This window comes from Neoarius graeffei, chromosome 26 (genome assembly GCF_027579695.1).
Source record: "Neoarius graeffei isolate fNeoGra1 chromosome 26, fNeoGra1.pri, whole genome shotgun sequence".
NCBI classification, from domain to species: domain Eukaryota; kingdom Metazoa; phylum Chordata; class Actinopteri; order Siluriformes; family Ariidae; genus Neoarius; species Neoarius graeffei.
In genome coordinates, this window is record NC_083594.1 from 34,047,819 (window position 1) to 34,071,953 (window position 24,135).

Consider the following 24,135-nt stretch of genomic DNA (forward strand, 5'->3'; position numbering starts at 1 on the left):
AAGTTCCCCATCCAATGATTCTGACTAAAGCACAATTGATTTTAAAGTACATTCTAGTCTCAAGAACCAGGCTACTTTCCCAGTAAAAGGCTTTTTGACTATCAGTAGACAACCATGTTTACGTGTCAGACAAAACATGCTAATAACTTTGAAAGACGGTGCTGTAACCTTTTCTAATGCAGAGACTATATCTTGCTCTGAAAATCTCTAAGTAAAAAAACAAAACAAAAAAACCTTCAGAAACAGTTTTACAAAAGTGCATATACACAGTCTGGATAAATAATCAGATTAAGGTGTACAGATTGTAGGTGTACAAACGATACAGAATATCTGAGACTGAGGTTTGGCAAAAAGTAGACTGTCTGTGTTCTCTGAGGAACTAAACGTTCAAAATGCAACAATTTAAGAGAAATAAACAACATACACTGGTCAGCCATAACCTGATGACCACTGACAGGTGACGTGAATAACACTGATTATCCTGAAGTTGGTGTGCTGGAAGCAGGAAAAATGGGCAAGCGTAAGGATCTGAGCGACTTTGACAAGGACCAAATTGTGATGGCTATATGACCGGGTCTGAGCATCTCCAAAATGGTACATCTTGTGGGGTGTTCCTGGTATGCAGTGGTTAGTACCTACCAAAAGTGGTCCAAGGAAGGACAATCAGTGAACCAGCGACAGGGTCATGGATATTCAGCACAAACTACTGAAAAAGTTCATGCTGGATAAAACAGAAAGGTGTCAACATTAATTTTTTTCAGCAGTTTATGCCGCAGTAGCTCTTCTGTGGGATTGGACCATATGGGCTAACCTTTGTGTCCCATGCAAATCAGTCAATGAGCCTTCAACACCCATGACCCTGTCACTGGTTCACTGGTTGTCCTTCCTTGGACCACTTTTGGTAGGTACTAACCACTGCATACCAGGAACACCCCACAAGATGTACCATTTTGGAGATGCTCAGACCCGGTCATATAGCCATCACAATTTGGTCCTTGTCAAAGTCGCTCAGATCCTTACGCTTGCCCATTTTTCCTGCTTCCAACACTCCAACTTCAGGATAATCAGTGTTATTCACGTCACCTGTCAGTGGTCATCAGGTTATGGCTGATCAGTGTATGTTGTTTATTTCTCTTAAAGTGTTGCATTTTGAACATTTAGTTCCTCAGAGAACACAGACAGTCTACTTTTTGCCAAACCTCAGTCTCAGATATTCTGTATCGTTTGTACACCTACAATCTGTACACCTTAATCTGATTATTTATCCACACTGTGTATATGCACTTTTGTAAAACTGTTTCTGAAGGGGTTTTTTTTGTTTTGTCTTGCCCATTTTTCCTGCTTCCAACACATCAACTTCAAGAACTGACTGTTCTCTTGCTGCCTAATATATCCCACCCCTTGACAGGTGCCATTGTAATGAGATAATCAATGTCATTCGCTTCACTTGTCACTGGTCATAATGTTATGGCTGATCGTTGTAGATACCCTTTACTAAGCTGTGCTATGCTGCAGAAGGTAAAGGCTCAGAAACAGAAAGATAAAAAAAATCAGAGCAAATTCTAAGTTTTTACATTTCTACATGATAGATTTTCTCATGCTCCTTTCCAACAAGTTACTTTTGTCACTGTAATTAGATTCAATCTGTGTCACTTACATAGAGAGAGATGAATTATTCAAATAGATATGTAATATGAGTCATTACCAAATTCCTGTTTCTTTTTCTGGATTTCATTCAGTTTAATGAAAAGGTTGGAGAACATAGGCTCCAAGAAAATTAAAACCAATTCACCTTCTTTTGCTTTTTAATAATTAGAGAGTTTAAAGCCTTGCTGTCGACATCAGTAACTATTCAGTGAGATTGTTGTTCAGTATGACTCATGATGCACACACAGCACAACACACACTCTTTTTTGCTTCTTTTTCTGGAAAGTTTTCTATAGATGGCTGCCTGTGTCCAAGTTTTAAGTTCCTGTTGTACTAGATTTCACACTTGAACCTTGTTTTCTGCAGCCTGAACTTGCAGAAGCTGGTATAATTAATTGTCTGTGTTGCTGACAGGACTATCTGTTCTGGTCATAGTGGAGACGTGCTGTGAAGCTGGGCAGAAATGGGCCTCAGAGAACCAGCACTGCAACCATCTACCTCCTGTAATAAAAGATGACTCGGTCTGTGGGTAAGGCTCACATCCACCTTCACTTTGTGATTGTGATATACTTGTGATATAATTTAGAAATCCCCAGTGAAATTGTTTTTAACTAGTAACAAAGATTGGGTTAGTGTGCAGGATCAGTCAGTGAATGCTACCTCAGGAACAGACCCTTCTCAGCCTTTTCTTTTTTTTCTTCAGTATTTTTTTTTTCAAGCAGGGGCGCAGTTGGGACCCTTGGGGGGGGGCCCAGAGTCATGGGAACATGAATCCCCCCCCCACACACACACACACTTTTACAGGGCAAAAAAACCTTAAACCACGCCTTGTGTTGTTCAGGGCAGAGAGGGTAAAAGCGGAGCGAGAGGTGCAAATGTTCGTTACGTTGCGTGTTGTATTTTTGCAAGGGGATCCCGTTATATGCAGACCAGAGTTGAGCTCTCACTCTGACATAGTATGTCAAATTAGTTAGGCATCAACCGTCTCTGGTTCAGGGGTCCTGAAGGAGCTGCCTCACTGGCGCCTGTGACAGTGATAGCGGTAACCATAGTGACCACTAATCTATCTGACTGACTGACTGACTTTAATGATTATGCCTATTCTCAGTAGTAGCCTAACAACGGCATGTGAACTATGAAGCCAACGAAAAAACAAAAAGCTATTACAGCGTTTTTTCAAAAACCAAATCATGTAAGTAGGCTATCCAATCCCTTATATGTTGTCTGTTGACCGTATACAGTTCCTATAATGTGTCAGAGTACAGTTCGTTTGCAATGGGGAGCAGCTAACAGGCTATGGTAATGTAAAATGATCTTCTTTAGTGTATGTGTATCCATATTATGCTAATGCTAAAATTAGTTGTCAACGTCAATGTGTTAAGGCAGGTTTCACGCAGATTAATTTAGCTCTTCCTGACATAATTCCAGCAAGTGATGTGCCGTTTCGTTAGTCAACGTTGCTGGAAAGTGAGGCAAAGAATGCGAAGAGACGTCTAGGGCTGCTGCCTGGCTGCTGCTCCCACACGCAACAGGCAGGCAGTAAAGTTAGGGCGCAGAACTGAGGCAGAACGCAGTTTTAGTGGGTTACGGAGATTGAAAACATGGTTGCGGTCAACCATGAGCCAAAAAAGACTGAATGGGTTGCGGTGTGACATACTCACCAGGAGAGGCTGGACAATTTGAACAGACAAGAAATTGCCCAGCAGTATGTTCAGGGAAATGAAAGGAGGAGAGAGGTTTTTGGGTCCTTTACATAAGCTAATCTGTTTCTGGACAGTAAATTTGTTGTAAAGTTTGCACTGGCGGGAATTAATTTAAAACTGTCATGTAGACTACTTTTTTAGGCTACTATTTTATTTTATGTAAAAATGCTGTTAAAGTGTTTGCAAGGCACGCTAAGTGGGAAACAAATAATTTCAATTTTATTTTATTTTTTTGTTCATAGGGCTTTTCCTGTTTTCTCAAAGATTAGTATGGTGAAGTGTTTAAACAAAACATGTTTTGCAGAAGGCATGAGGTTTTGGGTGGTAATTGATTGGCACACTAGACAAATGAAATATCTATTATGTATGGGTAGTGTTGATCAGGTAAGCCTTTGACAGTCATTGTTGCACCATAGTTTCAAATAAGTATCTAATTTTTGTTTTTATTGCAAACCACTGGCCCAAATGACACAAAATAACGAATCAAGCACCAGTTAAGGTTAAAGTTAAAGTAATTAAATACTAGGCCTAAGTTAATGTTAAAGTAATTAAGTACAAGCTTAATTGAGGTACAGTTGAAATGCTGACAGCTTGGTCCCCCCAGTTCTAAAATCCTATCTGCGCCCCTGATTTCAAGGCTTCTAATTTTGTCAGTGGCTAAGAGGAGAAACTATATTTCCTTATTTTCAGTTTATTCTGAACGACTTTGATTTGTCATTATCTTATAAGTAATTGTTATGACAGCATATTAGGGCCATTGTAGGCATGTAAAAAAGAAGAAATGCAGAACTGAGAGAGGGAGTAATTTTCAGGGGGAAAAAAACCCTCAGAAATTCCAAGACTAAAAAGTCACAAATTTATGAAAAAAAAAACCTCAGTAAAACTAGTGTTTTTGTTTCTTTCTCAAGGAACTAGATTACTTCACTTTGCAAGGCTGGATTAACCACAATACAGATGCCATGGCCGAGCTGAGAGTTATATGAATTGCAGTCTTTCCTCCTTGATCATGCAATGAAAAAAAAAGCATTAAGGAATTTTCAGCTATATTTCCCAGAATGCACTGCAGCCAGTATGATCCCCTTACAAATACAGTATGTCATTTAGTGTGTTTAATCTGTTTGCAGGTGGCATATTTAAAAAGGATATTTAATAGATAAATACAAAAATTCTTCCCTCTTGTAAACTATGCATCTTTATCATCCTCCAAGTATTAAAAGGAATATGATCACTATGAAAGAATGAGAGAACTGTCATTGTTCTTGTGTAATTTTATCCAACCCTGAACACAATAATTCTATTTATTTTTCACCAAGAATTTGTCATATTTGTGAGGAATCAGGTGAAAACCAAGACACTGATATACAGTGGTATGCAAAAGTTTGGGCACCCCGGTCAAAATTGCTGTTACTGTGAACAGTTAAGCAAGTTGAAGATGAAATGATCTCCAAAAGGCATCAAGATGACTCATTCCCATAATATTTTAAGCAAAAACAACTTTTTATTTTCATCTTTTACATTTACTAAATGACAAAAAAGGAAAAGGGCCCGAAGCAAAAGTTTGGGCACCCTGCATGGTTAGTACCTAGTAACACCCCCTTTGGCAAGTATCACAGCTTGTAAACACTTTTTGTAGCCAGCTAATAATCTTTCAGTTCTTACCTGGGGGATTTTCGTGCATTCGTCCTTGCAAAAGGCTTCTAGTTCTACAAGTTTCTTGGGCTGTCTTGCATGCACTGCTCTTTTGAGATCTATCCACAGATTTTCAATGATGTTTAGGTCAGGGGACTGTGAGGGCCATGGCAAAACCTTCAGCTTGTGCCTCTTGAGGTATTCCATTGTAGATTTTGAGGTGTGTTTTGGATTATTGTCTTATTGTAGGACCCATCCTCTTTTTAACTTCAACTTTTTTACAGATGTTGTGATGTTTGCTTCCAGAATTTGCTGGTATTTATTTGAATCCATGCTTCCCTCGACCAATGAAGTGTGCCCTGTGCCACTGGCTGCAACAGAACCCCAAAGCATGATTGATCCACACCCATGCTTCAGAGTTAGAGAGGTGCTCTTTTCCTGGAATTTGGCACCCTTTTTTCTCCAAACATACCTTTGCACATTGTGGCCAAAAAGTTCTATTTTGATTTCATCAGTCCACAGGACTTGTTTCCAAAATGCATCAGGCTTATTTAGATGTTCATTTGCAAACTTCAGACACTGAATTTTGTGGCTAGGATGTAGGAAAGGTTTTCTTCTGATGACTCTCCCATGAAGGTCATATTTGTTCAGGTGTCGCTGCATAGTAGAAGAAACCTTTATTTGTCACATGCACACTTCAAGCACAGTGAAATTCATCCTCTGCATTTAACCCATCTGAAGCAGTGAACACACGCACACACACTCAGAGCAGTGGGCAGCCACACCAGAGCGCCCAAGGAGCAGTCAGGGGTCAGGTACCTTGCTCAAGGGCACCTCAGCCCAAGGCCGCCCCACGTTAACCTAACTGCATGTCTTTGGATTGTGGGGGAAACTGGAGCACCCAGAGGAAACCCACACAGACACAGGGAGAACATGTAAACTCCACACAGAAAGGCCCTCGCCGGCCGCTGGGTTCGAACCCGGAACCTTCTTGCTGTGAGGCGACCGTGCTAACCGCTACACCACCGTGTCGTAGAACAGTAGAACAGTGCACCACCACTCCAGGGTCTGCTAAATCTTTCTGAAGGTCTTTTGCAGTCAAACAGGGGTTTTTATTTGCCTTTCTAGCAATCCAACGAGCAGTTCTTTCAGAAAGTTTTCTTCATCTTCCAGACCTCACCTTGATCTCCCCTGTTTCTGTTAACTGCCATTTCTTAATAACATTACAATCTGAGGAAACAGCTACCTGAAAACACTTTGCTACATTCTTGTAGCCTTCTCCTGCTTTGTGAGCATCAATTATTTTATTATTCAGAATCCGAGGAAGTTGCTTAGAGGAGCCCATGGCTGTTGATTTTAGGGACAAGTTTGAGGAGTCAGAGAATTTATACAGCTTTGAAATCTGCATCATCTGGCCTTTCCTAACGAAGAATTTGAACAAGCCACAGCTCAATAAGCTAATTAAGGTCTAGAACCTTGGTAAAAGTTACCTGAGAACTCAAATGTATTGGGGTGCCCAAACTTTCGCTTGGTGTTCCTTTTCTTTTTTCACTCTCCAATTGTACAAAACAAAAATAATACACAAATCTTGCAGAAAATGCTGAAATGTGTCGTCTTTACCTTTATGCCTTTTGGTGATCAGTTCATCTTCTGCTCACTTAACTATTCACAGTAACAGACATTTTCAGTAAGGGTGCCCAAACTTTTGCATGCCACTGTATATTGCAGCATAATTTACAATTACCTTTGACTGAACAATTCATGCATGTGTTCTACAGAAATGCATGCTTCACCTAAAATATTTACTGAACATCTGCTCTTAGATTTCCATTATTAGTGTGTTTCATTCGAAGGAACAGATTTCTCTTCTTTTCTTAGTACAGAAAAACATGATGAAATTCCTGTCGGTTGTAATTACACATTGTCTTTTTTCATGGGTTGAACAATGCCTGCATTTAAAAAAAAACTATTTGATTTTAATGAATAAATCATATTTGCCTTCCGTTTTTAGCTAACAATAACTGGTGAATTGCATATTATACTGCTATATTACACAGTAAGGCTGCAAGTTAATGTCATTTTGTGTGTGTGTGTGTGTGTGTGTGTGTGTGTGTGTGTGTGTGTGTTAGTGCTGTTCAGGAGCAATGTTGTGCAAGTGCACTGAGAGAGAACAGATGTTTAACTGGCATGTATGCTGCTAGAGCTGGTGAGGTGTGTGAAGAAAACAGCAGCTTACACTGTGTAGAGGATACCCAAAAGGTAACACACACACACACACACACACACACACACACACACACACACACACACACACACGCAATAAAATAATGACCATTATCAGATATTAGTATAGTTGGGGCACTATGTTCATGCAGGCAGAAGCATAATAATACCCTGTTTCCAAAAAAAGTTTGAACACTGTGTTAACTGTTTATAAAAACAGAATGTGATGCTTTGCAAATCTTGGAAACCCTTTATGTCTTTGAAAATAGTACAACAACAACATATCAAATGTTGAAACTGAGAATTTTTTTTTTTAATATATGCTCATTTTGAATATAGTGCCAGCAGCACATTTCAAAAAAGTTGCAACAGGGGGAACAAAAGGCTGGAAAACTTGTATAATGTTAAACAAAACTAATTAGGTTAATTGGCAACATGTTAGTAACATGACTGGGTATAAAAAGAGCATCCCAGAGAGGCTGCGTCTCTCAGAAGTAAAGATAGGGAGGGGTTCACCACTTTGTGAAAAACTGCGTGAGCAAACAGTGCGACAATTTAAGAATAATGTTCCTCAATGTAAAATTGCAAAGAATTATGGATTGCATTATCTACAGTACATAATATCATTAAAAGATTCAGAGAATCTGGATGAATCTCGGTATGCAAGAGACAAGACTGAAAACCAATATTGGATGTCCATGATCGTCGGACCCTGAGGCGATAGTGCATTACAAACAGACACAATTCTGTAGTGAAAATCACTGTATGGGCTCAGGAACACTTCTGAAAATCATCGTCTGTGAACACAGTTCATCACTGCATCCACAAATGCAAGTTAAAACCATAAACAAACAATATGCAGAAACATTGCTGTCTTCTCTGGGCCAAGCTCATTTACGAAGGACTGAGGCGAAGTGGAAAACTGTCCTGTGGTCTGACAAATTGAAATTTGAAATTCTTTTTGGAAATCATTGACACTGCATCCTGCAGGCTAAAGAGGAGAGGGAACATCCGGCTTGTTATTAGCATACAGATTAAAAGCCAGCATCTGTGATGGTATGAGGGTGCATTAGTGCACATGGTATGGGTAGCTTGCACATCTGGGAAGGCATCATCAATGCTGAATGATATGTACAGGTTTTGGAGCAACATGCTGCCATCCAGATGACATCTTTTTCAGGGAAGGCCTTGCTTATTTCAGCAAGACAATGCCAAGCCATAATCTTCAAGTATTAAAACTGCATGGCTCTGTAGTAAGAGTCCGGGTGCTAAACTGGCCTGCCTGCAGTCCAGACCTGTCTGCCACTGAAAACATTTGGTGAATTGTGAAGCCCTGAACTGTTGAGCAACTGAAATCCTACAACCCCGATTCCAAAAAAGTTAGGACAAAGTACAAATTGTAAATTAAAACGGAATGCAATGATGTGGATGTTTCAAAATTCCATATTTTATTCAGAATAGAACATAGATGACATATCAAATGTTTAAACTGAGAAAATGTATAATTTAAAGAGAAATATTAGGTGATTTTAAATTTCATGATAACACCACATCTCAAAAAAGTTGGGAAAAGGCCATGTTTACCACTGTGAGACATCCTCTTTTCTCTTTACAACAGTCTGTAAACGTCTGGGGACTGAGGAGACAAGTTGCTCAAGTTTAGGGACAGGAATGTTAACCCATTCTTGTCTAATGTAGGATTCTAGTTGCTCAACTGTCTTACGGTAGGTCTTTTTTGTCGTATCTTCCGTTTTATGATGTGCCAAATGTTTTCTATGGGTGAAAGATCTGGACTGCAGGCTGGCCAGTTCAGTACCTGGACCCTTCTTCTATGCAGCCATGATGCTGTAATTGATGCAGTATGTGGTTTGGCATTGTCATGTTGGAAAATGCAAGGTCTTCCCTGAAAGAGACGTCGTCTGGATGGGAGCATATGTTGCTCTAGAACCTGGATATACCTTTCAGCATTGATGGTGTCTTTCCAGATGTGTAAGCTGCCCATGACACACGCACTAATGCAACCCCATACCATCAGAGATGCAGGCTTCTGAACCGAGCGCTGATAACAACTTGGGTCGTCCTTCTGCTCTTTAGTCCGAATGACACGGCGTCCCTGATTTCCATAAAGAACTTCAAATTTTGATTCGTCTGACCACAGAACAGTTTTCCACTTTGCCACAATCCATTTGAAATGAGCCTTGGCCCAGAGAAGACGTCTGCACTTCTGGATCATGTTTAGATACAGCTTCTTCTTTGAACTATAGAGTTTTAGCTGGCAACGGCGGATGGCACGGTGAATTGTGTTCACAGATAATGTTCTCTGGAAATATTCCTTAACCCATTTTGTGATTTCCAATACAGAAGCATGCCTGTATGTGATGCAGTGCCGTCTAAGGGCCCGAAGATCACGGACACCCAGTATGGTTTTCCGGCCTTGACCCTTACGCACAGAGATTCTTCCAGATTCTCTGAATCTTTTAATGATATTATGCACTGTAGATGATGATATGCTCAAACTCTTTTCAATTTTACACTGTCGAACTCCTTTCTGATATTGCTCCACTATTTGTCGGCGCAGAATTAGGGGGATTGGTGATCCTCTTCCCATCTTTACTTCTGAGAGCCGCTGCCACTCCAAGATATTCTTTTTATACCCAGTCATGTTAATGACCTATTGCCAATTGACCTAATCAGTTGCAATTTGGTCCTCCAGCTGTTCCTTTTTTGTACCTTTAACTTTTCCAGCCTCTTATTGCCCCTGTCCCAACTTTTTTGAGATGTGTTGCTGTCATGAAATTTCAAATGAGCCCATATTTGGCATGAAATTTCAAACTGTCTCACTTTCAACATTTGATATGTTGTCTATGTTCTATTGTGAATACAATATCAGTTTTTTGAGATTTGTAAATTATTACATTCTGTTTTTATTTACAATTTGTACTTTGTCCCAACTTTTTTGGAATCGTGGTTGTAGAAATAAAAAGATTTAAATGTGTTATTAATTGCTACAGGATCAGTGACAATAACATTGGAGTCATTATTAATCTGGTATATAAGACGCGAAGTGGATTGACGCTTCAACTGGTGAGCTAGCAATCGGCTTGGTTTATCACCATGTTCATAGTAAATACCTGTGGTTTGTAATAGCCATACGCTCTGCATTTCTGGTAGAGATGAGATCAAACTCTGCTTTAAGGTTTAGACGCTTTTAAAATAATTGTGGAGAGGGAGTAGAGGCACATTCCCGATCAAGGTCATCAATAGCAGAAGCTAACTCTATAAGTATAGCATTCCATTTCTTGTTAGAATGAGAAGAAAAATATATAATCTGCCCTCTAAGAAAGGCTTTTAGAGACTCCCAAAGTAATGAATAAGATGTGGATTCATTTTGATTAAAGGACAGGAAGTCATCAATAGATTTGGAAATAAACTCACAAAATGAATTATCTGCAAGTAATAGAGAGTTAAACCTCCAGAGGGGAGGAATAGGTTTAAGCATGGAGAACTGGATGTCTAGATACAAAGGCGCATGATCAGATATTAGAATACTTGAGTAATCAGAGGAAACAACACATGAATTAAGTCTATTATCTACAAAAAAGTGGTCTATTCTCGAATACGACTAATGTACTGGGGAAAAGAAAGAAAATGTCTTTGCTCGGGGATTGCGGAATCTCCAAGGGTCAACCAAGCCACTTTGAATCATAAAATCAGAAAAAGACCTAGCCATGGCCGAAAGGGGTATAGAGCAGGGACTAGAGCGATCCAGTATAGGGTCAAACATGCAATTCAGGTCACCTCCAAGAATCAACATGTGGGTGTTCAAATGGGGTATATTGCTAAGTAATCTATTAGAGAAATTAACATCATCAAAGTTTGGTGCGTAAACATTAACCATCACCACTTTTGTTTGCATTAGAGTACCTGCAACTATAATATATCTGCCATCCTTATCAGCAATGATGTCTGTAGACTGAAATTGAAGACGTTTATTGAACATAATAGCAACCCCTCTAGCTTTAGAGTTGAAGTCAGAGTGGTATATCTGCCCTATCCAGGGAGACCGGAGCCTGTAATGATCTTTACGTCTAAGATGGGTCTCCTGCAAAAAAATTATGTCAGAATTAAGCCATTTAAGTTGACTAAAGACCATAGACCTTTTAGTAGAACTGCCCAAACCACGTACGTTCCAAGTAAGAAAACGAATTGGCTTACCCATGCCAGAAGTGCTGGAGTTCAAGCTAGCTGAACACGTTTGTGTGTAAAGAAATAAGGGATCCCCAGAAACGATTTAAAAGAACCAGATTGGACTAAACTCCCATCCCACCCGACACATATATACGAACACACAACAACGAAAAATTGTGTCTCCAAAAGGGAGAACACAGTGAAAAAGGCGAAAAAACCATTGTTGCCACAGAACCATGACAACACCTCGGAGAAAACCTGAGCTAAACCTCAACAAACGGCCTCCCGCAGACTAATAGTAAAAATGAAAAGCCAAATAAAAATAACAGTGGCCAACACTGACCAAATACTAAAGTACCATATTTCAGTGAACATACCAGTATATCATATGAGGTAGCATATGATACGCAGTAGAAACATCCAGAACATTGCAGCTTAGTAAGTCCTGACTTTTTAAGGTTAGAGGCATAGTATATTATCAGTGCAAAATATTAAGTAAACAAAATATTTATAAATACTGTACAAAGGAGAAGACCTGTTAATAACACACAACAGTTAACTCAGTATACAGCAATTAAAAACAAATTATTTATATATACACACATACAATGGGGCAAAAAAGTATTTAGTCAGCCACCAATTGTGCAAGTTCTCCCACTTAAAAAGATGAGAGAGGCCTGTAATTTTCATCATAGGTATTCCTCAACTATGAGAGACAGAATGGGGGGAAAGAAGAATCCAGGAAATCCCACTGTAGGATTTTTAATGAATTAATTGGTAAATTCCTCGGTAAAATAAGTATTTGGTCACCTACAAACAAGCAAGATTTCTGGCTCTCACAGACCTGTAACAACTTCTTTAAGAGGCTCCTCTGTCCTCCACTCATTACCTGTATTAATGGTACCTGTTTGAACTTATCAGTATAAAAGACACCTGTCCACAACCTCAAACAGTCACACTCCAAACTCCACTATGGCCAAGACCAAAGAGCTGTCAAAGGACACCAGAAACAAAATTGTAGACCTGCACCAGGCTGGGAAGACTGAATCTGCAATAGGTAAGCAGCTTGGTGTGAAGAAATCAACTGTGGGAGCAATTGTTAGAAAATGGAAGACATACAAGACCACTGATAATTTCCCTCGATCTGGGGCTCCACGCAAGATCTCACCCCGTGGGGTCAAAATTATCACAAGAATGGTGAGCAAAAATCCCAGAATCACATGGGGGGACCTAGTGAATGACCTGCAGAGAGCTGGGACCAAAGTAACAAAGGCTACCATCAGTAACACACTACGCCGCCAGGGACTCAAATCCTGCAGTGCCCCCTGCTTAAGCCAGTACATGTCCAGGCCCGTCTGAAATTTGCTAGAGAGCATTTGGATGATCCAGAAGAGGATTGGGAGAATGTCATATGGTCAGATGAAACCAAAACGGAATTTTTTGGTAAAAACTCAACTTGTCGTATCTGGAGGAGAAAGAATGCTGAGTTGCATCCAAAGAACACCATACCTACTGTGAAGCATGGGAGTGGAAACATCATGCTTTGGGGCTGTTTTTCTGCAAAGGGACCAGGACGACTGATCCGTGTAAAGGAAAGAATGAATGGGGCCATGTATCGTTAGATTTTGAGTGAAAACCTCCTTCCATCAGCAAGGGCATTGAAGATGAAACGTGGCTGGGTCTTTCAGCATGACAATGATCACAAACACACCGCCTGGGCAATGAAGGAGTGGCTTCATAAGAAGCATTTCAAGGTCCTGGAGTGGCCTAGCCAGTCTCCAGATCTCAACCCCATAAAAAATCTTTGGAGGGAGTTGAAAGTTCGTGTTGCCTAGCGACAGCCCCAAAACATCACTGCTCTAGAGGAGATCTGCATGGAGGAATGGGCGAAAATACCAGCAAGTGTGTGTGAAAACCTTGTGAAGACTTACAGAAAACGTTTGACCTCTGTCATTGCCAACAAAGGGTATATAACAAAGTATTGAGATGAACTTTTGTTATTGACCAAATACTTATTTTCCACCATAATTTGCAAATAAATTCTTTAAAAATCAGACAATGTGATTTTCTGGATTTTTTTTTCTCATTTTGTCTCTCATAGTTGAGGTATACCTATGATGAAAATTACAGGCCTCTCTCATCTTTTTAAGTGGGAGAACTTGCACAATTGGTGACTGACAATACTTTTTTGCCCCACTGTACACACAAACAAATAATGCCAGGCCAATACTATTCACAGGTAAAAAAAACGGCCTGAAGGCCTGCAGCCCAGCGTAACAGTACTACACCATGTGGAGTAAAAATGTCAGGCAGTGTTCAGCTTCTTGGCGTAGGTCATAGCATCCTCTGCTGAAACAAAGTCCTTAACCACCCCGTTATGGCTGATCCGAAGTCGAGCTGAAAAGAACAACCCATAATGGACCCCCTCTATACTGCGCAGTAGCTTTCAGACTTCATTGAACACTGCACGGGCCCTGGCCACCTTAGCAGTATGGTCAAGGAACACGGAGATCCTCATGTCGCCAACAGAAACCTGTTGAGCCTCTCTGGCATGCCACAATACAGCCGCACAATTGCTGTAGTAATGGAACCTGGCGATGATGGGATGTGGCCTCTCTCCTGGTTGCGGCTTGGGCTGGGTGGTTCAGTGCGCATGGTCAAGTAGTGGTTCTTTTTCCATCTTAAATGCCTCCTTAAGCAATGCGGCAACTGCAGTGATGTTAACAACCATCTCTTCAGCAACGTCCACGATCCTTATATTATTCCTACGAGACCTAGATTCAAGTTCTTCACATTTACTTTCCAGTTTGGAAACCTGAGCTGCTAAATTCTCGAGTTTGGTGTTAATCTCAACATCATCCGCGCAGCCGGAAAGAGACACCTCGATATCCCCCACAGTACCTTTGAGCGTGGCTATCTCGGCCTTCGTAGCAGCCTTGTTGTTCTCGAGTTGCGTTTTCATTGATTGAAGGTCAGCTCTTATTGTGGTCAGGTCATCGCCCAATGCTTCACAGAGTTCAGCCTTAAAAATGGCCACAATGTCTAGCCTCAATGATGCTAGTACTTCTAGCTTCAGTACCTCCATATCGGAAGGGGTGGGGTCACTGGGTGAAGCCGAGGTACCTGAGCACGGGGTCTTGCTGTGCGCAGCAGGCTGCATCTGCCGAGAAGTTTTACGAAGCTCGGTGGACTCTTTCTGCATTATCAACTCGGTCAAAAGTGCTGAAATTTGGAAACTTGTAGAAAAACACACCGTAGCATCACAAAGAGTCAGGAGTTATGGCCGACTAAAAAGGATTTTAAACAAAGTCCGCGGGAGCTACTAAATGTGCATCCTACTCCATTAGCTGCTCTCGGGCGCCCCGTCTTTATACTGTTTTCAGTGAAGTATTGGGTTTCCATAATTTGCAAATCATCACATTCTGTTTTTATTTACAGTTTTGGAAACTTTTTTGAAAAGAAGGTGGAATAATTATATGCTATAATATGGTTGTCAGTAATGGCGTTGTGAGTTGAAACTCTAACCAAACTACAAACATGGCTTCCCAAGACTACAACGCCCAAAGTTCACAGTGCCCCTTGTCTCCCTCTTATTAAGTTCAGCTGACTATCATTAACTGTTAATCAGCAGTGCTACTTAACCTCTCCCTTACACACCTTCAGTGTGAAGTATCATTCTGTGTTTACCCAGTCATACTGAGCCTTTCTTGTCTGCCTGCCTCTAGTTTCCTGAACCTTTGTTATGTTTACCCGTTTAACTCTTTAGTGTGCTATCTACCATCCTGTTTGCCGATCGACCAACCCCTGTCTGCTTTCTGATGACAAGTTTGCTTACTGATTTGACTATGCTTCCTGTTTGCATCCCCCTCTCCCCTGCACTTACATCCGTGAGTGCCTGCAATCTGACAGGATACTTCACCTCGTTATGGATGTACTGGAGGAGGCGAAGCAAACAGCTTTATACACTCAGGGACGCCTCTTAGGAGAACATCAGCAGATGTTTGCCGACCTCAACACCAGAATGGCACAGTTAACTGCTGTGATGTCGCAGGCCCTCCTTACGCACTCTGATGCCTCTTCAACTCCCATGCAGCTTCTCCCAACTCCTGCCGGTGACACCCTTAACTGTAGGGGATTTCTGCTTCAGTGCTCCTTGTACTTCGCTACCATGCCAAACCTCTCTGACGAACGTAAGATTGCAAATTTTCTCTCTTTTCTCACCGGTAAGGCACTACAGTGGGCTAAAGCAGTATGGAAGATTAGAGAGGAGCATACCACCTCATATGAGTGTTTTCTATAACTATTCAAAGGAGTGTTCGATCACAAACTTGAAGAGATAGAAGTCGGCAAAAGTCTATTCACCGTCACCCAAGGGGTAAGAGGAGTAGCCAAGTATGCACTGGATTTCCAAACTCTTGCAGCCGCTAGTGGATGGAATGAGCCAGCTCTGAAAGCAGTGTTTTGCCAAGGTCTTCGTCCTGAAATATTGAGTGAACTGGCTTGTAGAGATGAACATCTCACTTTGGACTCCTTCATAGACCTTGCTATTTGACTGGATCATCTACTTTCCAGGAGACCCTCTCTCAAGGAGGACACCAGACCAGCTCAATCAGCTGATGCATCCACACCCATGGAGGTTTCTCAAACTAGGCTGAAACACTCTGAACAAGAGAGAAGATGATGCAAGGGGCTATGCTTCTATTGTGGGAGTTCCAACCATCATATAACAGTGTCTAGTCCACCCTACTCGCAGCAACAACTCTGATCCTGCTCCTGATGCGGTGAGTCCGGTGAGAAGCTTTAACTCACAATCATTTAAAGTACCTGTGTTGTTGAAACTGCCAGCCTTGACCTATGTTATCTGCATTTGTTGACTCGGGGCGGAGAGGCACTTCATCGACAGTTCGATCATCCAGGAGTTTAACCTGTCCACAACCCCTCTGCAGAGTCCACTCAGCATCAGGACCATCGACAGAGGACCTATAGGAGAGGGTCTTGTCACAACTAGAACCACTCCAATTTGCATCCAAGTAGGAGGTCTCCATTCTGAACTCATTTGACTTTTTGTGACTTCTACGGTTAACCACAACATCATCCTGGGTTACCCATGGTTACAGCTCCATGACCCTCTGATATCTTGGCAAAACAAGGAAATCCTCCAATTGTCCCCTACGTGCTTTCAGAACTGTTTGTTGTGGCCCCAGCTATGCATTTCATTTGCTTCTGTTGAAAGTCCTCAACCAGATTCACTGAACACTGTACCAGAATGTTATTCTGACCTGAAGGAGGTTTTAAGTAAGGGTAAGGCCTACCACCACATCGCCCTTATGATTGTGCGATTGATCTCCTCCCTGGCACGTCACCTCCACGCAGCCAAATCTACCCACTTTCCCAGAAGGAACAGGCTGCAATGGAGGAGTACATTCAGGAAGTGCTCAAACAAGGTTACATTCGTCCCTCCAAGTCACCTGGCTCCGCAGGATTCTTCTTTGTGGAGAAGAAGGGGGGAGGCCTTCGACCTTGTATAGATTTCAGAGGACTAAACCAAATACCTGTAAAGTACCCATATCCACTTCCACTGGTTCCCTCTGCTTTAGAAGAACTACATTCTGCAAAAACCTTCTTGACCTGCGCAATGCATACAACCTCATCAGAATCCGAGAGGGCGACAAATGTAAGACAGCTTTTAGCACCTCCGCCGGCCATTTTGAGTACCGGGTCATGCCATGTGGCCTTTCTTCAGCGCTTAGTGTTTTCCAATTTCTCATAAACTACATGCTCCTGGGGGCATGCTGGGGAAGTTTATAATCACATACATCGACATTCTGATCTACTCCCTTGATGAAGCAAGTCACCTGGAACACGTCAGTTCAGTTCTGAAGTGTCTACTCAAGAATCACCTCTACGTTAAAGCTGAGAACTGTGAATTACATTTATGTCAGATTTTGTTTCTGGGTTATGTCATTGTAGCAGTTCGTATGGGTGGGTGGAGCACAGAGGATGGCAGGACAGAGATCAGGTTTTGGAAATAGGGCTTTTATTGCCACACTTTTCAGTCTAACAATATTTATTCTGAACAGACAGACACACACGACAGGCGTCTCGTTCGGGGATCAACATCTCTGCTCTCACTCTCCCTCCTTAAATAGGGCGCGGTCACTGGGAAGACACACAAACAGGTTAATTGCTCTCAGGTGTAGTGATTCTGCCACTTTCCTTCCCTGACTCCGCCCTCCTGTCACAGACCGGCGCTTGACCACGCCCCCGCTGCCACATACCCCCACCGCCCGACTCAGGCTGGGCAGCCGTCCGGCCTGCAGCCGACTCCCCCCCCCCTTGACGGGAGAGGAAGTCCGCCACGACCATCTGCGCCCCCGGCCTGTGGACCACCTTGAAATTAAAGGGTTGGAGTGCCAGATACCAACGGGTGATCCGCGCGTTGGCATCTTTCATGCGGTGGAGCCACTGGAGGGGCGCGTGGTCCAAACAGAGGGTGAAGGGGCGCCCCAGCAGGTAGTAACGGAGGGCGAGGACCGCCCACTCAATCGCTAGACATTCCTTCTCAATGGTGCTGTAGCGCCCCTCACGTACTGACAGCTTCCTACTGATGTAGAGGACGGGGCGGTCCTCCCCCTCCACCTCCTGGGACAAAACAGCCCCCAGCCCTCTGTCCGACGCATCGGTCTGCAACACAAAGGGGAGAGAAAAGTCAGGGGAGTGTAAAAGTGGCCCCCCACACAGTGCAGCCTTTACCTCTGAAAAAGCCCGCTGGCATTGCTCCGTTCACTGGACCGGATCTGGGCCCCTCTTTTTAGTGAGATCAGTCAGCGGGCTGGTGACGTCCGAATAATTAGGTATAAACCTACGGTAATAGCCAGCCAGCCCCAGGAACTGTCTCACCCCCTTTTTGGTCTTGGGCCTTGGGCAGGCCGCAATCACTGCCGTCTTATTAATTTGGGGACGCACCTGCCCGTTGCCCAAGTGAAAGCCCAGATACCGTACTTCCACCCGCCCAATCGCACACTTCTTTGGGTTGGCTGTGAGCCCCACGCGCCTCAGCGACCTAAGGACAGCCCTTAGATGTTCAAGGTGCCTCGGCCAGTCATTACTATAGATGATTATATCATCTAGATACGCGGCGGCATAAGTGGCGTGGGGGCGGAGGACTCTATCCATCAGCTGCTGAAATGTCGCGGGTGCCCCAAATAGCCCAAATGGAAGTGTGATGAATTGGTGTAAACCAAACGGTGTGGAAAAGGTCGTTTTTTTCTCGGGATAGTGGAGTCAAGGGGATCTGCCAATAACCCTTTGTTAAATCCAGTGTCGAATAAAAGCAAGCCGTGCCGAGTCGATCGAGCAACTCATCAATACGAGGCATTGGGTACGCGTCAAATTTAGACACCGCATTGACTTTTCTATAGTCCACACAGAACCGGACCGACCCGTCGGCCTTGGGTACCAAGACCATCGGGCTGCTCCAGTCACTGTGGGACTCCTCGACGATGCCCATTTCGAGCATGGTCTCAAGTTCTTCCCGAACTACCTTTTTTATGTGTTCGGGCAGCCTGTAAGGGCGGCTATGCACTACCACCCCCGGGGGCGTCTCTATGTGGTGCTCTATGAGGTTCGTGCGACCGGGCAGGGGCGAGAACACATCCAAAAACTCGGTCTGCAACTGGGCGACCTCCGTGAGTTGGGTCGGGGAGAGGTGGTCTCCACAGGGGACCGGAGAGGTACGGGATGCCAATGCCCCTTTTTGAACCTCCGGCCCCAGCTCCTCCTTCTCCGGAACCACCGACACCAACGCCACGGGGACCTCCTCATTCCAGAGTTTCAGCAGATTGAGGTGGTAAATCTGTAGTGCCCCACCCCTGTCCGTTTGCCTCACCTCATAGTCGACGTCCCCGACTCGCTGTGTGACCTCAAAGGGTCCTTGCCACTTGGCGATCAATTTGGAGCTCGAAGTGGGCAACAGTACGAGTATTTTATCTCCCTGTGTGAACTCCCTAAGGTGCGTACCCTTGTTGTACAGGTGGGCTTGCCATTCCTGGGCCTGCCGCAAATTCTCCTGGGTTAGGTGGGTGAGCGTGTGGAGTTTTGCGCGCAGGTCCATAACATATTGAATTTCGTTCTTGCTTTGTGAAGGTCCCTCCTCCCAATTTTCCCGCAGCACGTCAAGGATGCCGCGCGGCTTGCACCCATATAATAACTCAAACGGGGAGAACCCCATGGAGGCTTGGGGAACCTCTCGCACTGAGAACAACAAGGGCTCGAGCCACTTATCCCAATTATGTGCGTCCTCACTTACGAAATTTTTAATGATATTTTTGAGGGTACGGTTGAACCGTTCTACTAAACCGTCCGTTTGTGGGTGATACACACTGGTGCGGATCGGCTTAATCCCCAGTAACCCATACAGTTCGCGCAGTGTTCGTGACATAAATGTAGTGCCTTGATCTGTCAGAATCTCTTTCGGGATTCCGACTCGGGAGATGACGCGGAAGAGTGCCTCCGCAATACTGTGTGCCGAGATATTGCGCAGAAGCACTGCTTCCGGGTATCGCATTGCATAGTCCACCAGAACTAATATAAAGCGGTACCCCCATGCTGACCGATCTAATGGCCTGACGAGATCCATCCCAATTCTCTCAAACGGGGTCTCGATCAATGGAAGAGGGCACAAAGGCGCTTTTGGAATGGCCGCTGGATTCACTAACTGGCATTCACGGCATGCCGTACACCACCTACGAACATCGCCGCACATCCTCGGCCAATAGAATTGGGCCATTATTCAGGCTAGTGTCTTATCCTACCCTAAGTGTCCAGCCATGGGATTAAAGTGAGCCGCCTGGAATACCAATTCCCGGCGGCTCTTCGGAATCAAAAGCTGCGTGACTCGCTCTTTAGTTTGAGTGTCCTGCGTCACTCGGTATAATCTATCCTTCATAACTGCGAAGTAGGGGAAGGACGGGGTGGCGTTCGGCTGGAGTGTTTGACCATCGATTACTCTCACTTGGTCAAACGCATGTCACAGAGTCTCGTCTCGCGATTGTTCTAATGGGAAATCTGCAAGGGATTCCCCAATAGAGAGAGGAGGAGCCGGCGGCTCCTCACTCTGACGCGGAGATGACGTAGACGGCTCTGTGACAGCTGCTCCCACCAAAGCGACACTGGGACCTCCCCCTGTCAAATAGCAGGACCCACTCTTTACTAGGCATGTCATTAAACCCCGAAATCCCGGCCAATCAGTCCCCAAAATTAAAGAGTGGGTAAGGCGAGGATTAACCGCCGCCTTTACTATAAATTTTTTCCCTCTGAAAACAATGTGGACCGACACCAAAGGGTAGCTGTGAACATCCCCGTGCACACACAACACCTTCACCCCCTGTGCTCCCCCCAATGCCTCGTTTTGAACCAGGCTTTGGTGAATTGAGGTCTGGTTACAACCAGAATCCACCAACGCCTGATATGTATCCCCTTGGATACTCACCGGTATGCGATACGCTCCGGCCCGATCGAGGGCGGCCTCTGGCGCGTCGGGGATCCAAACCACTGCGCCCACTTCCATTGCCGTGCACTGCTGTTGAAGGTGGCCCGGCTCCCCGCAGCGCTAGCAAACCGGCCCGGGCTTTCCCTCTGCACCGGTGATCTGGGGCTCACTCACCTGAGGTTGGGGAGAGACAGATACAGAAGGGAGAAATGGGAGGGCACCGCGGGTGCGGCGGGTCGGCTGGGGTGGTGCCGGCCCCCGCCTCCACGGTGGGGGAATGGGGCGAGGACGGGACACAGGAGGAGGGGGAGAGAGAGAGAGAGAAGAGGAGAGAAGAGAAGATGCCATCTGCTGTCCTGCCACCAGGACAACCGCCAAATGGTCCTCCGCCAGCTCCACTGCCTGATCCAGCGACGCTGGGCGGTGGCACTGGACCCACTCCGTGGTTCCTGCTGGTAAGCGAGCGATGAATTGTTCCAGCACCACCTGATCGATGACTCCCTCGGCGTTGCGGTTGTCAGCCCTCAACCACCGCCAGCAGGCGTCCCAGAGCTGCTGGCCAAACGCAAACGGCCGGCCGACTTCCTCCAAGCGCAAAGCGCGGAAGCGCTGGCCCTGCTGCTCTGGGGTGCGCCCCACGCGCTGGAGGACGGCCCGGCGGAGGTCCGCGTAGACCAGCCGGCGGTCAGCGGGGAGCTGTAGCGCGGCCAGCTGTGCCTCTCCCGTTAGCAGGGGGAGGAGGCGCGCTGCGCGCTGCTCCATCGGCCACCCCGAGGCTTCGGCGACTTGCTCGAAGAGCATGATGAACGCCTTGGGGTCGTCCTGCGGGCCCATCTTGGTGACGGTGAGGGGAGACGGGCCCGCGGTAGGAGCGCTGGTGGCCCCCGCCGACGCGAGGAGGTGCCGGAACGCCTCTCGATCTTCTTGTTGGGCCAGCACCAGGGCCTCGAAGCTTCGCTCTTGCTCCTTCCTGAGGGTGACGAGCACCTGGTGCTGGCTTTGCTGGGCCGTGGCGAGGGCGTGGACCAGGTCGGCGAACGGGGAGGACTCCATGGGGCTGCTCGGCTGGTGCTCCACTTTCCCGGGTTTCGGCACCACTGTAGCAGTTCATATGGGTGGGTGGAGCACAGAGGACGGCAGGACAGAGATCAGGTTTTGGAAATAGGGCTTTTATTGCCACATTTTTCAGTCTAACAATATTTATTCTGAACAGACAGACACACACGACAGGTGTCTCGTTCGGGGATCAACATCTCTGCTCTCACTCTCCCTCCTTAAATAGGGTGTGGTCACTGGGAAGACACACAAACACAGGTTAATTGCTCTCAGGTGTAGTGATTCTGCCACTTACCTTCCCTGACTCCGCCCTCCTGTCACAGACCGGCGCTTGACCACTCCCCCGCTGCCACAGTCATCAGTGCTGGAGTCAGCATGGATTCCTCCAAGGTGTCTGCCATCATGTCTTGGCCTGTACCCATGTCTGTGAAGGCGCTTCAACATTTTCTAGGTTTTGCTAACTTCTACCGACGCTTTATCAGAGGGTTCAGGACCATTGCAGCTCCCTTAACTGCCCTGCTAAAGAAAGGTCCCAAACGTCTTCTCTGGAACCCTGCTGAAGAAGCCTTCGGCTGACTGAAGACTGTGTTCACCTCAGCCCCCATCCTGCAGCATCCTGACCCAACCAAGCCTTTCACAGTCAAGGTGGATGCCTCAGAGACTGGAGTGGGAGGGGTGAGAAACCAAAGGTTCACCCAGTGGCTTTCTTTTCTAAGAAGCTCTCGTCAACTGAGAGGAACTATGACATCAGGAATCGTGAACTACTGGCCATTAAGCTCGCCCTCGAGAAATGGAGACACTGGTTAGAGGGAGCTACACACCCCTTCATGATACTAACTGACCACAAACACTTAGAGTATCTCAAGAAGGCAAAGAGATTGAACCCATGTCAGGCCCGATGGGCTCTCTTCTTCACAAAGTTCAGTTTCATGATCGCTTTCCGTTCTGGGTATAAGAACACTAAGGCTGATGCTCTGTCCCGAACTTTCAGTCCAGCACCACATAACCCTAAACCTCATACCGTTCTTGCACCAGAATGCTTTGTTCAGTCAATCACTTGGGAATTGGATGAGGAAATAAGAGCATCCCAACCCCAAAGGTGCCCAGAGGACTGCCCACCTGACTTGCTATACATCCCCAAACCACTTCGAAGTAAACTCATCACATGGGCACATGCATCTCCTGCCACTGGTCACCCTAGTAGCCAAAGAACTTACCAAATGCTAAGGAGTAAGTACTGGTGGGAGAAGATGCGGACCGAAATTAACCGCTTCATCACTTTCTGCTCTGAATGCACCCAAGCAAAGGTTCCACGAACCCCACCCTCTGGTAAGCTGTGTCCCCCTCCCAGTACCTCAGAGACCATGGTCTCACCTGGCCATTGACTTCATCACAGACCTACCAACGTGGTTACTGTGGACCGATTTTCGAAGGCTCTGAGTCTTATTCCCTTACCAGGCATTCCTACTGCATTTCAGACAGCAGAACTGCTGTTTCAACATGTATTCAGCTACTTTGGTATCCCTGAGGATATTGTCAGTGACCGTGGTCCCCAGTTCATATCAGGGCTATAGACTTGTTTCATGGAATGTCTTGGAGTCTCAGTAAGCCTCATGTCTGGATATCATCTACAGTCCAACGGCCAGGTGGAACAGGCCAACCAGGAGATTGATTGATTGTTTTTTGAGAATCTTCTGCATGAGCAATCCGGGGGACTGGTCTCATTTCTTCCCGTGGGCCAAGTATGCACAACATTCACTCAAGCACTCAACTACACATTTAACACCTTTCCAGTGCATACTCGGCTACCAACCACCCATGTTCCCATGGGATGACTCACCAGTGCAGGTACAGGCGGTGGAGGACTGGTTCTCTAGAAGCCAAGCAGTATGGGAGGAGGTTCACCAGTGCATTGAGGCAGTGAACGCCAAGTACAAGGAGTATGCAGACAAACACCGAGGTAACAATCCGGAATTTTCACCAGTTTCTGTCAGTAATGGCATTGCGAGTTGAAGCTCTAACCGAACAAAGCCTTTCTTGTCTGCCGAACAGAACCTTTCTTGTCTGCCTGCTTCTAGTTTCCTGAACCTTTGCTACGTTTACCCATTTAACTCTTTACTCTGCTCTCTACTATTCTGTTTGCCGATCGACCAACCCCTGGCTGCTTTCTGACTATGGGTTTGCTTACTGATTTGACTA

General features: G+C 45.1%; 1 protein-coding gene across 5 annotated transcripts in view; it reads left to right on the plus strand.

Annotated features, from left to right (window-relative positions):
• The window catches only part of fbln2 (fibulin 2), a 306,873-nt gene that overhangs the window by 77,177 nt on the left and 205,561 nt on the right, over window positions 1-24,135 (plus strand). For 4 of the 5 annotated variants that reach the window (XM_060910813.1, XM_060910809.1, XM_060910812.1 and 1 more), the window contains exons 3-4: window positions 2,062-2,176; window positions 7,109-7,238. In XM_060910813.1, coding sequence (XP_060766796.1) covers window positions 2,062-2,176; window positions 7,109-7,238 — 245 coding nt within the window. The remainder of the gene's footprint in view (window positions 1-2,061; window positions 2,177-7,108; window positions 7,239-24,135) is intronic. The other variant, XM_060910810.1, reaches the window with a different exon arrangement.